At 43.6% G+C, this 16,328-nt stretch overlaps 1 protein-coding gene across 2 annotated transcripts in view; it reads right to left on the reverse strand.

Moving 5' to 3' along the window:
- Positions 1-3,606: 3,606 nt before the first annotated feature.
- Positions 3,607-16,328, reverse strand: part of SRGAP1 (SLIT-ROBO Rho GTPase activating protein 1) — a 150,395-nt gene continuing 137,673 nt past the window's right edge. For both annotated transcript variants that reach the window (XM_056340622.1, XM_056340621.1), the window contains exons 19-22: positions 9,698-9,878; positions 8,986-9,120; positions 8,514-8,859; positions 3,607-6,722 (exon numbers count right to left, since the gene is read on the reverse strand). In XM_056340622.1, the coding sequence (XP_056196597.1) occupies positions 6,345-6,722; positions 8,514-8,859; positions 8,986-9,120; positions 9,698-9,878 (1,040 nt within the window). In that variant the 3' untranslated portion in view covers positions 3,607-6,344. The remainder of the gene's footprint in view (positions 6,723-8,513; positions 8,860-8,985; positions 9,121-9,697; positions 9,879-16,328) is intronic.

The following is a 16,328-nucleotide window of genomic DNA, read 5'->3' on the forward strand; positions in this document are numbered from 1 at the left end:
AAAATCCAGTTATTTCTATAGAAGTTAAATCAGAGATGCAATATTACAATGCAGGTACAGAAGAAGCTTAGGTTTCTATGGAAAAGTTTGTAAACCAGCTGCTGCTTCACTGAACACATGCATTTTTACGTGGATACTTCATTGCTGTACACAGATACGAATGGCATTTAGGCCTACAATGCCTAAGAAATTATATGATTCCTAAACTTCTAGTATTTGACAAAGTTATGCTTTAATACTGGGAGCATTTTGCAGGACGGAGGTATATGACGGCATCAAGGCAAACATTGCCCTGGGACTGGCTGGAGCAAGCTGGGCAGGACCCGCAGTGCTGCCAGCTTGGGGTGCAGGAGAGGAGTGGTCCTGTGGGTGTGTGAAAATGGGGGTCCCTCCCACAGGGATGCACTGTGTCCCCCATGCTGCTGCCTGCCACTGTGCCCCGCTCCCACCTGCCATTCACGCTGTGCAGGGATGGAGGGCTTTGTCCCCCCGGCAGACCGCATCACTGTGTTTTCTTAACAAAACATGCAGCGGGAATTTTGCAGTGCACCCGGCTCTATGCTTTGGAGAAATGATATGTACGTATATATCTATTTTATTTCTGATTAGTGATTTTGGAGGGGGAATGAAGGAGAGTTCAGAATTAACTCGTGATTTGGCAGCCCACAATTAACCATGTTTCAATCCCTAATTGTAACCTTGTGCATGAACTGATTTTGTTCAGAAAAACTTTGACTTAGCCGTAAAATGTGCCTTGTGATGTGTGTGACAAATTAAAAAACGCTCTTAACACTAGATCTCAAATTAATGTTTCACCCATGCTTGGAATAGCATTCATTTAAAGAGCTGAGAAAAGCATAGTGGTTGAATACTGGTGGATAACCCTGTTGTATTCACCCAGATGCTGGTCACCAGGGGTGCTGGTGTGCTACTGTAATGGCTATCTCTGAAAGCGTTGTAGGCAGGAAAAACCCCAATTAAAATATCTGTTGTACTGGGTCTCTTTACAGTACTCAGCAGTTCTTGGTCGAAGTTGTGAATGGTTTTATTTTCCACCTTTGGCACACCTAAATTCACTATTCATGACTCTGGTAACAACCTCCATGTTAATGCTGTTTCATTGCAGTCAAGAAGTCACTGCTAAAACCCCAACCATTTCAGTGACTGTCTTATTGCACTCCGGAGCAGCGCTGGGCTCGGTGATTTGTCCCTCCCGGAGGGTAATTCATTCAAATAAATGTAAATCATTGGTTTGTGTTGTTTGGTCAGTGTTTATAGATGTCAGTGTACACCACTGAAAATGGACATGGCAGATATTAAGGGAGGAATTGATGTGCTCCAATGTTTTTGGTTTATCCGTGCCGCAGTACTGAGTGCAGCTACTATTGATTTCAGTCCTGGAAATGTTTGACCTCTTTTCTACAGCACAACTTGTCTATGTTTTACAGCCAAATTTGTTACGCCTTGTACTTCCAGTCTTACTCCATTACTATGCTACCTGGAAAAAAAAAAAAAATCAATGCAGTTTGTTAATTAAAAAAGGAAAACCCACTATCTCCGACCCCAGACAAAAAGCTGCTGCTGGGTCTCTGCAGCGACCGGTGTGGCCTGACCCTGCTGGGAGATGGCGCAGACACAGCTGAGGGATGCACCGTCCTTGTGCGGCTGTGGGGCACCGGCTCAGGTGACCACAGGGTCAAGTGTAAAACCTGTATTCCTGCATTTTTTTAATCTGCACGTACGTACTGAGAAAGGTGAAAGAAAACCTACGGAGACTTGTCCAACTCAGCCAGAGCCAGATTATTAAATATTATTTAATGCTATTGAATCCCTCAGTCAGCATCAAATTCTGCGTGTCACCTTCCAGCCCGTGGGCCTGCTGGCTCCCGCTGTATCTGCCACGGGAGTGGGAAGGTGAGGAATTACACCGCTCTTTTCTCCCCGAAGTCTGGCTTAGCGCTGCCACACAAGTTTTGTTCTCCCATCTGGCTGGGATGGTGGATCAGATGGCCTGGTTGGTGACCTGCCATGTTCTGTTTTCCTTTCCACCAGTTTTGGCCTCGCTGATCAGCGGGGTGGCTGGATGAGGGGAACGGGCGCACCGTGCTGGGGCTGCAGCCCTGCCGGGGAGCAGGGTGGTGGCGGGGGCGTGTGTGTGCAGCAGGGCTGCGTGCCGGGAGGGGGCTGGGGGGGCCGTGTGAGCCAGGCTGAGGCCGAGGCTGTGGCAGTCTGTCGATCAATTTGGGCTTTCATCTATTATAGATTGTTTTCTTTCCTTTCTCTCCCAAGAGCCTTGTTCATGGGAAAAGCAATATTCTTACCTACAAGAATGGTACTTGGATCCTGTACCATCGCTAGCTTCAGCTGGCTTCAGTTGTTCCCCGTACCAGCACCATCCAGACTAATGTCAAGGCCTGTTCTGCAGACTAGCAGTGATGGAACAGAGTGACCGTGGATCCTTCTGGGCAGGATAAGTCCCTGCGAGCCACAGAGTAAGTAACAAACCCTGCGTCTCTACCAAGAACTTAAAACCTGGGCTGCTCCTCTGCTGTGTCCTTGGGCCGGTTGGGGGTGTGTGTTTCTGTGGGCTGTGGCAGTGCCGTGTCCTGGAGCTGCATGTGGCTTGAAACAGCGATTTTCGGCAGCGGCCCGAGAGCTGAGCACCCCGCTGCTGCTGCTGCTGGTTTTCTGGTCGGTTAATTGGTTTTCCCAGCAAAACAACTCACCGCCCCTTTGAGTTTCTGAGTACTGGTAAATCAGTGGTTCCCTAGTCACCTGGCAAACCCCTTGGCTGTCTCTGTGAGAGCTGTGTTTTTTCCCACTACTAAACCTGGAAGCAAGCTAAGAAGGCAGCACAGTGTAACACCGAAACATCACGTTACACAACAGGAGGAGACCCCTCTTCCTGTGTGTCCTTATTTATTTTAAAATGAATGAAAGGCCACCAGAAGCCTCTCTCCTCACTAGCGTATGGGCTGACTGTGGAAATTGGGTTATGCATCCTCCGGGCTGTGCGGGACCTTGAATGAGCAATGAATGACCTTTGCTGTCCCCTCCTGCATGTCTTAGTCGGCTTTTGTGCAGTAGGGGATGAGAAGAAATACTCAAAGTAGGTCACTGGACAGGGCGATGCAAGGGCTGACACCACGGGCTGATCGATGAGCCCACTAACAAACAGTTGCGTTACAGCAGCTTTCCCAGCACGAAGGGAGCCGGGCTGGCTGGCGTGTGCCTGTTTTTCCTGCGGGAAGCAGGAGGGTTGAGGTGAGGTGCCCGGTGGGTGGGTGGCAGGCGGTTCCCAGAGCCAGCAGGAGCAGGGTGGGCCACCCTTGATGGGTGCTCAGGCAGAACCGCACGAGGTTGGTGGCTCTTTGTGGGGGGATATCCAGCTACAGAGGGACTTGAGCGAGTTTATGGGGGTGGTGCTTTTTGAGCCTGTCGGGGGAAAAGGACTTCTTCAGGCCGAGACGATGATGGGAGCTGATGCAGGGGGGTGTGTGGGTGGCTGGGGGTGCTGGTTGTTTTCCCTTTCTGTGGAAGGTAAAGGTAGATTGGCAGTCCATGTTAGAAGATAACGGCAGTTTACCCAGCAAAACTACACGCACAGACAGAACTATCTTCTTTATTATAAAGATACACTATGAGGAACAAACCTGAATGTATACTGAAGCTTGTAATGGTACATGCCAAAAATGTACAGTACTATACATAAAAGTGCATTGTCACAACAGATTAACAGTACATTTCTCTTCCAGAACTGTGAAATTTCCTTGGTTTTATTTGTTTTTCAGGAGTGGAAGGAATGCAATGGGAATGCAGCCATACAGGAACAGAGAAGGATGCAATGGAAATGCAACAGTACAAGAGCAAGGCTAAAGCTCCTCTAAAATTTAAAGGCACTTTCACATGTACATACTACAGATGTACATTGACACAATTAGGTAACAGTCAACAAGCAGGAAGCTACCAGTACTGCAATTCATCAAACTTGACAGTAAAGGACAATACTGATTGGATTAGGTGTGCAGGAGTTACCCTTTAGTACGTCTGTAGTTGTAGCAGTCTTTCCTGTTACATATCCACTTACTATACTTTTAAGTATCTATAATAACCATCAAACTACACATTTAACTGTGTGAATGCACTAAGTGGATGCATTCACTAAATGCACTGTTTCTAATATTTTCTTTTGCTAAACAATTTCTAATATAAGCATTATGTAGTCCAGTACAGTTATTTAAACATACAAAATTCCCTATGCAATTTAAAGATACAGGTATCCATCTCAATTATGCCAGGTGGGTTAATTTAAAAATGCTAGACTAAAACTGCATGTGAATGAAAGCTGAAATTCCAGTTTGTTCCACTGATTCTAGTAAATTGGGGAACTACTTGAAAATATCTCTGGTCCTGACCAAGTGAACAGACCCTATAGATCAGTGCTGGTCAGCAGCTGGGGCTGCCCTGGCTTAGGCTCTTGCCCCGGCGTTAGGACTAGGCAGTATGGTCGAGAGGGCTGGAGGTTCGCTGACTGATGCAGCACAGTCCACTGTGGCGGATTAAGACTTTGCCTTTAACCTAGACGTGCATGAAGTCTGCAGCTGGATCGAGAAGGGTTTGCAAAGAGCAGGAGCGGTTTGGGTGTCGGAGGCAGTTCATGAGGTACTTTTCACACCTGGGGCTTCGCATTAGCTATCTACAGGGTGTAAACCACAGCAGGAATAAGTTGTTCCTAAACAACAGGAAACTGCTCCCATCACCTCAGTAATTATGCCTGTCAAATGTTGTTGTTATTCTTCTCCCAGACTTAATTGTTTATGTATAGCGAGTGGTACCACTCCAAGCTTTCCAACAGTGAGATCTTAAAGAACCCATGGAAAGACAGATCTTACTTAAAGCCAGTTGTACTCCTGTTGGTGGACCACAACAGATTTTTTTTCTTCCTCCCATCTTCTTCACTGAAACTTATTTTATGGATTGGATGTCGGAAAATATATTCACAGAAATAATACTATGGCTTACTGTTGCAATGTGCAAAACAGCTGTACATTTAGTTCACGCCTAACAAAGCTTAACAACAGTGCTCTAAGCAAAGTTAACAGTTGTCACTCACAGACAGAAGAAAGGTACTGGTTTCTGTCATTCAAAAAAAAAAAAGGGGGGGGGGGAAGGAGGGGAAGTTGTTATGGAAAACTTTAGTCAGCTTGAATCTAGGCAGTCGAAACTCAGCTATCTGTCCTGTGAGTGACCCCTGCATCACTGGCAGGAGGTTGTCCCTCTTCAGAGAGTCCCTGTCCTGCTGCCGTCAGCATAACCCAGGATGGGTGCAGCGCTTGCGCTGCGCAAGGCAGCCAGCAGAGCTAGGTCAGCTCAAACTCCAACCATGATGACTCACACTGTGTCTTTACTTGGACACTGAGCAATAAAGTCAGTGGGATACTTGGCTGAATTACTGTGTAGTTGATCCTTTCAATTGCCTATCAGCCTGCCTAATGGACCAACAGGTTCACATACTCCCCCAGAGCCTGGCTTGCTCAACTATGAACTTAAATGAATTTAGCTTTTGTGAAAAACATGGTATCAGGGAAAGAAGGTCTAGCTTCATAGGAACAGGGACACTATTACAGAGGGCTGCAAAAGGAGTTTCTAGATACTATCCTGGAGATGTGCCTTAGCTGTGACCTGGAATGCTGCTTTTTACCGGTGAGAGCAATGTGATCGCCAGATCCATCTAGCGCTTGTCTCTAGTGAGACTGCCAACGGGAAAGCTAAAACTTGGTGCCAGTTATAAGAGTTGTGAGGGTTTGGTGGGGTTTTTTTGGTGTGTCTTAAATAAGAACTGTGGCCTGAGATGACTTAGACATTCCACAGACACTTAATCCTCACACGCTAAATTTCAGCTCTTACTAACCTGCTTGAGATTTGGTTTGGTGACCCAGAAGTGAGAGGTCCCACCTCCCTTGACCCCCTGCCCCTTAGTTTCGTGCAGGATCTGTTATTATATAGCTACAGCAAAACTGTGAAGTATGGTACAACGTGGCAAGCTGTTTGTGATCTGTGTTGTTTTTATTACAAATGGTGCAGCATCAAGTTTTCAAGTAAGTCTATGTTTGTTTTTAAAACGATGCACAATTGTCCAGTTTTTCTTTTAATTGAAACCATACAAAATACAAATGCCCATGTTAATGTAGCTAGTTTCAGACAATACATTCAAAAACACTGAAAAACAAAGCCTCTCCAGTTACAAACATGAACAAACAATGTTATGGAGCCCTGACTTCTTATTTTTAATCCATCCCTTTCCCTAGCATACCCCAGCTGGGCACTGTGGGTGGCTGAGTTGTCTACATTGTGCAAGATTTGTCGGCTGGACCCTGGGAAGGAGGGGAAGGCCCTATGCTAGGATTTGTTTTTGGAAGAACAATAGGTTTTGGCCTAAGAGCAGGAGGTTTCAGCTGCACTCCCATTCTAGGGGCCACCATGGGCTTGAAAGTACTCATGGTGTCACTGGAAGAACTAGTGCTACGGCGGATCTGGGGCTCGGAGCTCCTTAAAACGACACTGTGGAGAGGGCTGAGTGACTCCGTGGAGGTGGCAGGGGTGGGGGTGTTTTTCATTTGTTCCAAGGTGTCCAACACAACATCGGGGGCGTGCTTCGCTGAGCTCTGCCGCTCCAGCTCACGGAGCTCGTTCAGTGCCGTGTTCATAGTCTCCTCGATGTCCTGGATCAGAGCACAGAGAGAGCAGCAGGTCATTTGAATTTCTACTGAACGCAAAGCACCAGAAGAGCAATGGGAGGGGGTGAAAAATGCATTAATTAAGTTGCCAACCATCCTCTCTTTAACGAATATTATAGTGCTAAAACCAATTTCCACCAGATTTATTTGAAAGACACTATAACTGACAAGATGGTAGCTTTGGCTGGACTTTACAAATATTTAACCTTTTTACATGACGGAATCAAAAAAATCAATCAACCTGCAAGCCATTTCATTAAATGACTGTCAGGACAATGGATATTTGCTTAGGAGTGTTTTTAACTGTAAAGATTTCTGCCACTGACAGCTGTAAAGATTTTAGTCCACTTGCTAACTGCTCCCCTTATCTAGTGCCTCAGGCATTCAGGATCTGTATTCCCTCACATGGATTATAAGACCTGGTTTTGTAAGGAAACAAAACTTGTGTGTCTATCAGCTCCTCTCTCCTCTTGTTTCTCTGAGTTACATCTTAATCAGAAAAGACCTGCAAGATATCGTTCAGTGAACTTACCTAAGAAGTTATTTCCTTCATCAGGATTTCTGGCACAAATGCTAAAAGAATGCACCAAGACACTAATTTACTACTTTTCAGTGGTACTGAGATACAACTACGGTTAAAATATCTGGTGTTCCCTGCTTGCTCACAGTGACTTTGACACAGTTTAATCAAAGTTTGGGTTCTCTCGCTGCTGAATGATCACTAGTCTAGGCAAAAAAAAAAAAGGCAAAAAAAAAAAAAAAAAAATAAAAAGCTTAAGCCAAACAGCACTGTCTGTAGTTCCAGGAAAGTAAACAAATAAATTACAGAAAATAAAACAAAAACAACATTTACACTTTGTAACTCAAATACATGGTTCAGCTTTCTGATGCAAGCATGACCCTTCTGCCCTCCGCCGGAAGCAGAGTTTGAAAGTAAGCATTACCAGTACATTGAACTTTAAAATACAAGTGCCAGCGTTATTGTAAAATACTTTTGCAATCATATTGCACCCACAGGGTGCCCCTAGTAATCATGTTATTCTACCTAGACAAAATGCTAGCTCTGGAGACAGTGCTATCTATCTGCTCAAGAGCTGTTACCAGCTCTGTACACCAGACCAATCTGATGATCAGGGTGCTCCCTAGTCCATCCTTTTCAACTCTTCACTGCCAGGAATGAGACCGGTGTGTGTTCACACAGAGATAAGATGGCCCACCATTTATGCATGTACATCATCTTGCACATTATGTTCTTAGGCTCAACTATAAGCACCAAATCAAATACGGTATGACCTATATATGAACTATATGAAAACTACGTAAAATCCACAAGGCCCTGGAATGTAAATCTGTGCTTTGAATGGCAATGGTTGCTACTCACCATCAGAGCACTTTTCTGAATACCATCATACTGAGACATAATTGAACACTAATTACATGCAAGTTAGAATAGGCCAACCTTCATCCGAGCAGTGATTTACGTAGCTGTTGTAATCATATACCATCCTGGTGTTCCGTGTGGCTGAGGCAATTTCATTACAGTATAACGGAAAATAATTTCTTTTTATTGCTTCTGCAATGTCTATTTCCCCTTGTGCTTCTTCTATCCGAGACCCCTTAATTCATCTTCTTCCACACACACTCTGTTTGGAAAGCTAAGTAGGATATTCTCCTGCACACGCACTCCTACCAGCGTCTGTGCTCTGTGCTATGCTATTCACCGAGGCTTTCTTCTCAGAAAATCACAGAGTGACGTAAAATAAAAGAGACACAAACCTGAGCTATTGACTCTGGGTCCAGTGGTTTATGGTCATTGAAACCGGTGTACTGACCAGATGATGTAGATCTTCTAATTGGAGGGCTATCAATCTTCTTTAGAGAATCGTGCCTACTGATGTTAGTGAGACTGCCATGCCCAGGTCTACGCCGTCTTTCAGGGCTGTCAGCATTGAGGTTGCGGTTTTGAAGGAGGGCTCTGGGACTGCAGTGAGTTGCCAGGTTGGGGGAACCTAGCTCCACGGATGAGTTGGAGAGAGGGTGAGGTGCGTGTACTGGGCAGTGACCATCACTGCTCCTGCCAGGGCGTCTTAGAGGAGGTGGAGGTTCTGATCTCTTTCTTTGCCTGCGCCAATGAAGAAGCGGTTACAGGACAAGTTGCAGTGACCCACCGAAAGCATGTGGAGAAGTAAATGCTATGCTACCTGAGCTGTGAGCAGTACTACTGAAAACATGTTATGCTCAAGCTTACCTTCCTGAATACACATCAGAGTGACGGTCAGTAGGAGAGTTCATGTCCTTTGATGATGACTTGTCCTCAGTTATGGGTCCGCTGCTGGCCTCACTGTCTGCTTTTTGGCTCAGTGTATCTGAGAAAGTATCATCCCTAAACAGAACACACATGGTGAGAAGTCAGTGAGTTAAGTGTGACAGAAAGCACCTTGGCACTCCCAGATTTTAACCCCCTTAAGAAAAGCTGGCATGTTACAACGCGCTGAAGCCTCTCCATGTCTCCAAATATTGCTCATAATCCTTCTGTTTATTGAGCTTTTTACATTTTGAGTGTAACCTTTCTGTAAAGAACAACTTTGTCATACTTGGCAAAGCACATTCTTAATACTATAAAACAAGAGTTCAGGGCTGCATTTCTCCAGCCCTTGCTATTCTGAAATTAAATGTCAGCAACTGCTACAAAGAGATAGTCAAATTAAAAAAGGTGCAGCAGCATCTGTCTCTTAATGTTCTGGGAACATATCCATAAACAAATCAGCTTAACCTCACGGTAGCTTTTGATTAAGAGCTGTCAATTCAGGGCAATAAAGACAGAGGCATCCTGCACAGAAGGCAAATGTTTAATCTATCTGAGCCTTCAAACCACTGTCCCATTTGGAAGTCACTTTGTTAACTGCTTCAGCATGTTTTTACACCCCACCAAGAACTTAGTCACACCAGACACTGCTTACATATCCTGCACCACTATGTACTGGTGAGGGACAAGGCCATCAATTCCGTTGTGCCTTCCTTCCCACCAGTCTTCAGATGCTCGGTGATAGAGCAGAAGGGAAGCTCCTTTCTTGAAAGACAGTTCTCGTGCAGATCTTCCAATGTAGTCAAACTTGGCTATAGCTTCTATGGGCTCGCACTCTGGGTAGGGAGGGAAGAAGAACAGATAATCAGATTCCACACTGGCTTATCTGCTCATTTTGCTTTCATAAAACCCATTTATTGCATTTTCTCAGTGCTCATTCTTATTGAGCAGAGCTGACTGACATCAGCTCAGCTAAGGCAGACTTCAGGCAGTAGTTACGTCTCTTACAAAGAAACATAATCAATCTGTGCCCCATGTGTGAAACATCTGGGTTGCTTTGCAAGCTGCAAATAACAGCATACTCAAAAGTTGCAATAGCTGCAGCTGGGAAAGGGCCTCTGCCTCCTGCTGCAAGGGCTCCTTCATGGCTGGGGAGCGGGATGGAGGTCAGACAATGAAGACCTCTGAAAATAAGATGAACAAACTCAGATGAATCATCAGAGGCTTGAGGAACCAGTGTGATAAAGGAAAAGTAAACAGGAGTGCCTGTAACATCTGCAGTGGCAAAGGAAGGAAGACAGGATTTCCCTGTGCAGGGATATTCTGCCTAATTGGGCTAAGAGATTTCTGTCTTTTATGTGATGAGTGTGCAGACCTAGTGAAAACCTAGTGTTTTACACAACACTGAAGCCTAGTGCTTTAATCTCTTCCTTAACACTCTTTCTGAGCGAGGCACATGGCTCCAGACTGCCTCAGGACGATGACTCCATGGGGGCAGTCCCTGTGTGGCCTGAAGTTGCCTAAGGCAGCTCTGCCTGCTCCAACATCCTGAGTTCCTCTGGTTCTGCTGGTATTTTCTGAAGTCAAACATTGGTTACAGCAGTCCTGTCAGTATGCTGGTAAATTCAGCCTTACATTGGTAATGGACTCCATCCTGTAACCTATGCTTGGGTCAGAAACCTACTGATGTCAGTGAAGGGTCCCTGCTGAACGTCTGCCTGCAGGTATCTTCAGAGCTGTGCCCAGACATCAATAAAACAGCTGCGAATTTAGCAACCTGTAGTTTCTTCTGCACAAAACCCAAAGCACCTGCACTCAAACAGATCAAAATTTATCATCACGGTCTCAAAACATAATGAACAACCTGCAAAATACGGGTTTAAAAATCACACGCTTTGTTGATTCCAGTAACCCAGAGTCTCCAAAATGACGAACTTCTTTACATAATTGGAGCAATATTTAGATGGAAATTAACATCTGGGCTAATGACTAGTATAGCAACTCTCTGTCTGGTACAAATTAAAATCGCTGAGGTTGTAATTCCCTAAAGAACCAGGCTGGTAATGAAAGCCACTGTCCCTTTATGACAACATTTTGCAGAGGAATGTCTTTTTAAAATTAACTTCATCCTGCAGCATGAAAACGTTAATGATAGCACCTTTACCGAGCTTATACTTTGCAGCTCATTTTTTTAATAACTTGCCCAGCCTGCAGAAGGCTCCCTTGTGGTTTGCTGCTTCTGCAGTCATGCTAAGAGCTTCTGTCAGTGAAAAACTCCAGGGTGTTCAGGAGTCATAAACTTGGAAACTTTCCAGAAATGGCATAAAGTGGTATGAGGAATCCACTGTTACAAATGCAAAAGTGATGTACACTGGCAGAAATTACTTTGATTATATAAACGCAAATAAGAACCCAGCAATGATAGTAATAATTCCTGAAAATGCATCCTTACTGGATGGCTCGCTACAGGCATTCCCTGGTGGGTGGGTGGTGATATATTTCTTGGTTTTATGTTTTTAAGCGAAGAAAAGGTAAAGATGACATAGAAAGAAACGTTCTGGAAAATGAAACCTTTAATGCTGGTGTGTATATTCTAATATACAATCTTGTTTTCATTTCTAGATACTCTGTTTACAGTATATCCCTAACAGAGAGTACAGATGTGACAAAGCGACTATAGGCATGGAAAGACACTATTGACAAATGAAAAGAAATAAAACTGAACATGCCTGTTTATCTTCCATCGTGTTGAAGATGACAATATTCAATTGAATAGCAATAATGTAACACTGACAAAAGAATGCTGTTCTTAACGCACCTAATGCATGTTGTTTGTGGAATTCTTTATAAGAAGGTATTACTGGAATCAGGTAGGATTCAGAAGGAGCAGACATCTGTATGAACACACTGTTCTGAGACTGCAGGTAAGTTATGGGCTATGGAAGAGCGGGTCAAGAATTCAGAAGCAAAAGCTCCCAGGTTTCAGAGAGCCAGACACTCACTAGCCAGTAATACTTTAAAATGTAAAAAACCCCAACCAAACTATAAAAACTTTACATCAAGAAAGAAAATCCCAAATTTCCTGTACCTATTTTCCTTTGACATTCTCTGAAGGTAACTGGTAACAGTCATGGGTACTGGACTGATTGATAGATGCCTATGCTGATTAACTATGGGATTTCCCATTTCTCTGCTAATTTAAACAGACCATATTGTATCCCACATTTTTGTATACAGGTCTTTTTATTTACAGATTAATGGACTAAACTTGAAATAGTTCTACCTCCCTCAGTAGAGTTACACTAATCTAAGTGTGGTGCACGACAGGAATCTGGTTTTTGTATCCTTCCGTCGCCTGCAAGACTCACACACTTTCTCAGAGGTCTGAAGGAAGCTGCCCCACTGGAACCAGCTGTATGAGTTGGTAATGTGCCCATAACAAGTGTGGCTTTTGAGACACATTCATTAGATCGCCTCGGTAACAAATCCCACCTCTACTGGGAGGCGTGCCCAGTAGATCTCACACAGTTTTCTTAATAGAACCAGAAATCAGTTCAGACAGGTTTTACTGTCTTGAAAGGGGCATTTTCTTTGCTCGAGTGTTGCTTTTACATGGAGTGAACTTCCCTATAGCAAACAGTACTGAGACTACTTAAACAGTAATTCACCTTGTTACAGGTCAAGCCTTAATAGTTAAAACCAAAGTACCATGACAATTACTCCTAGAAATAAATGCATTTTGAAAAGTTAAGCCATTTAATATCAAGGTTACTGAATGACAGACAAGCTTTTCTAAAAAAGCAAAGGTGATGAAAGCTAGATTTGGGATCTGTAACACAAATTTTGTGTGGTACTGAATGTCTAACTGTACAACTGACACCTTGGAGGAAATGTAATTGCGCTGTTCTATCCATTCCTGGGGGCATTCGCCTACAATAGCAAGAAGTATTTGACGACATAAAGGATCTCACCAGCTATCATCTCTAGTGACTCAGGCAATGCTATGGAAGTGAAAAATTAGGACAAACTGAAGAACTGTGGGAAAATCTTCCACTGCTTGGAAGAGCAGAAAGGGCAGAAGAAACGTAAGTGCTAATTTTGATTTTGGGATTGGAGTGCCAGATGTAGCAGTAGCCTCCCTACAGAGGTGATGGCACTGAAGTGGCACCGCACCACCCTCTGCACCTCAGGGTACAAGGAGCTAAGGAAAATGGGGGAGACCATCCCCTGTGCTTTTGTAGGGAGTTTGCTGTTGCTCTGCTCTTCCTCAGTTCTCCCAGATGTACCCTGGCTGTCAGGAAGAGTATGTCCTTGAACTCCCTGGGAAGATGCTATCTTTTGATATCTCCATCCTCTTCTTGCACCCCATCAGAGAACAGCGGCTTTGCAGTTTCAAAGTCCTGCCCTCAGGACAGCAGCTCTCTGACTGGGGAACAGCAAAAGCAGAGAAGTGTTGCAAGGTGTTGACAGAACAGAATTTGGCAAAACATTGATCACAGCATGCACTACTGAAAAGCAGGAAAATTACTAAGTGTTGGGGACACAACAGTAACTTAACAGTCTTACATGTCCCTGCAATTTTTGTTCCCAGCAGAACTACGATCTCAGTTTTTACCCTATGTGCATGAGATGTCTATGAACAGTATGACACTAATTATATGTGTTTTCCCAGGAGAAATCCATCTGTTCAACTTCCTCAGGAAATTCTCTCTTACTTCCTTTGAAAACAAACCTACTCACCCTTTTCCATATGCCTTCAACAAGAACAAAAAACCTCCAGCAAACTGAAGGTAAAGGAAATATGCTAAAAACTGCTTCAGCGAAACACGACCAACATCCTTTGAATCTTTACTGCAGAAACACTTGCAGGTAAAGACTCTTCTGCAGCCAAATTACAGATAGATTTTTTTTGTGCCTCAGCCTGAGCCCAAATGTTCTGAACTTCACAAATTAAATCTCATTTCCACATTTTGGAGAAAAAAAGAAACTTATGTGTTTTCCTTAATAGGGATACTTTCTGCACATTTAAAAAAGACTGAAAACACTGCAGTAAAATACAACTCCTTCTCTTTCACTCTTCCCTTTCCAGTGATCAACAGAAATACAGAACACCAGTAACCTTAGAAAAAAAGGGCAATTTATATGCTTAAAATTAACAGTTATTAAGTATTTACATGCTCAATCATAAGTTCCCATCTTCTTTTCCCCAAGCTACCAGATTTTAACTCTGCAGACATAATTTAATTTTAATAACTCTTGTGTTTTCTAAATTGTAACTAAACATTCCTAGCACTACTGAGCCAGCCCCTACAGATGGCTTTATTCTAGTAGGCACAGAGAGAGTCATTTGTAGTTTAACTTTATACAACAAGTGACTCTTATAACAAGAATAAAGTAGAAAAATAAATCCCTTCACTTTTGGTCATAGCCTCTCAATTATGTTTCAATAACTGTAATTCCTATGGGATTAGCTGCTTCGTCTTGCATATACAACATTTCAGCATAAAATTAATCAGATTTTCAACATAACCACCCCTCCATTTATAGAACCCGTTCCTTCCATCTCACAACAGAAGGAAATATGTAAGTATCATGTGTCTGATCAATACAGCAGCAATGCTATGCCTCTCTTTTTCTCTCTCCACATACAGCTGGCAGTGATGCATCCAGCTTATGATCAATGAATCATTCACATTAAACCCCCAAAATACTCCAGACCCTTTAACAGAAGCTTTTTTTTTTGTCCACCACAGGTCAACCAGTGACTCTCCTGAAGCTCAATATGCAAACTGAAAAGTTCTCACCTATTCTCATACCTAGTGAAGAACATTTTTTTTAAAATAATTGTCCAAAGGACAAACATACGAATATATGTGCAGAGATGACGAATGCATTTAATTTAAAGCCTGTAACCTATGTTAGAAAAATGTGCTATATAACAGAAAGCTGCATCCATGGAAAAAAATGGGTTAGAGCTGGCAGGAACTGAAGACTGACACTGTTTTGTATGTGATCCAGGCTTGTTAATCTTTATCTTTGCAGCAGTATTTCCCTAGATTACAAATATTTTTGTGCTAACAATTATTTTGCTGTAAACACAAACGTCCACTTCCTTTCAGCACTGAATTAATTAAAAAGGTGTGATGGGGCAACTAGAACTAAATTGCTGGCCAATCTGGTGAACAAAACAACATTTCTCGAGCAGTGAAATCTTTTAACAGAACTTTGTCCTTTCGACAGCTATTCTCTTCAGGGTTTGTCTTCACCAGTGGCACAGTCATAACACAGGTAGCACCACAACAGGAATGTAAAACTGTTGTTATAACAACGCAGTGGTGGGGTAGAGCCCATGATTATCGAGGCACGGGTGATGCATTACATGATGACATGGTCCTGCTCCCCTGGATCCTGCTGATGTTTCATTCTTTCCTAGGTGTGGTTTTGAAGTAACCGCTTTTGATTACTGCTGAAAAGCTGTACCACTTTTTCATGCCTGCTTGGGCCTCAATTTGGTCACGAGACCCCAAAGTTGGTCCCAGTATATGGAACTGGTGTGTTGCCTGCTTTTCACTACTTCACTTGGGTTCTAAATGACAGACGGACAGACTTCTTCAGCTTCCACTCTTGCTTCATACCTCTAATGGAAGAAGGAGCTCTTATAAAAGTATAGCTATACTGTCTTGAAAAAGTGCAATTATGAGTTTGTTCATATCACTTAGTGCCACTGTGTTGGAAAAAGACGGTGGGTTTAGCTCTACAGAGCTGGTCAAGAGGAACCTATGCAAAAGCTGCCTCATAAAACTGTCAGTATTCCCTACTGTGGGTGCAGGCATGGGTATACACCCCAAGCGGAAGATTAACACTGACTTCTCAGTTTTTCTCCCTTCTGCGGTGTCTGCCCACCCAACTGTCCCTCCTCTCCAAACAGCTGCACTAATAGACTCTGCCTGCCCCTCCTCACTGCAGCAAAGGGGAAGAGACAGGCAATCTGTCACTGACAGCTTGTCTACGTGACAAAAGACGGGTACAGCTAGAGTGGAACTATTGTTTACATTGTTCTGTGTGCAATGGGACCAGTGCAGCCAGTTTTCCTATAGATACACCTTCCTGTTCCCCTTCCTTATGGCAACTGTCCCAGCTCCTAACCAGTATCCCTTATGACATCCTTCTAAAAAAAATTTAAGAATTCCCTCTCTGCTGTAGCTCACTTCCTCCCCTTTCCCCCTCTCTGTCTCTTCCTCTTCCTCTTTCCATGCATTCTCTGAGAGGGACAAGAGGCAACTTTT

The sequence above is a fragment of the Falco biarmicus genome, chromosome 5 (genome assembly GCF_023638135.1).
Source record: "Falco biarmicus isolate bFalBia1 chromosome 5, bFalBia1.pri, whole genome shotgun sequence".
NCBI classification, from domain to species: Eukaryota; Metazoa; Chordata; class Aves; order Falconiformes; family Falconidae; genus Falco; species Falco biarmicus.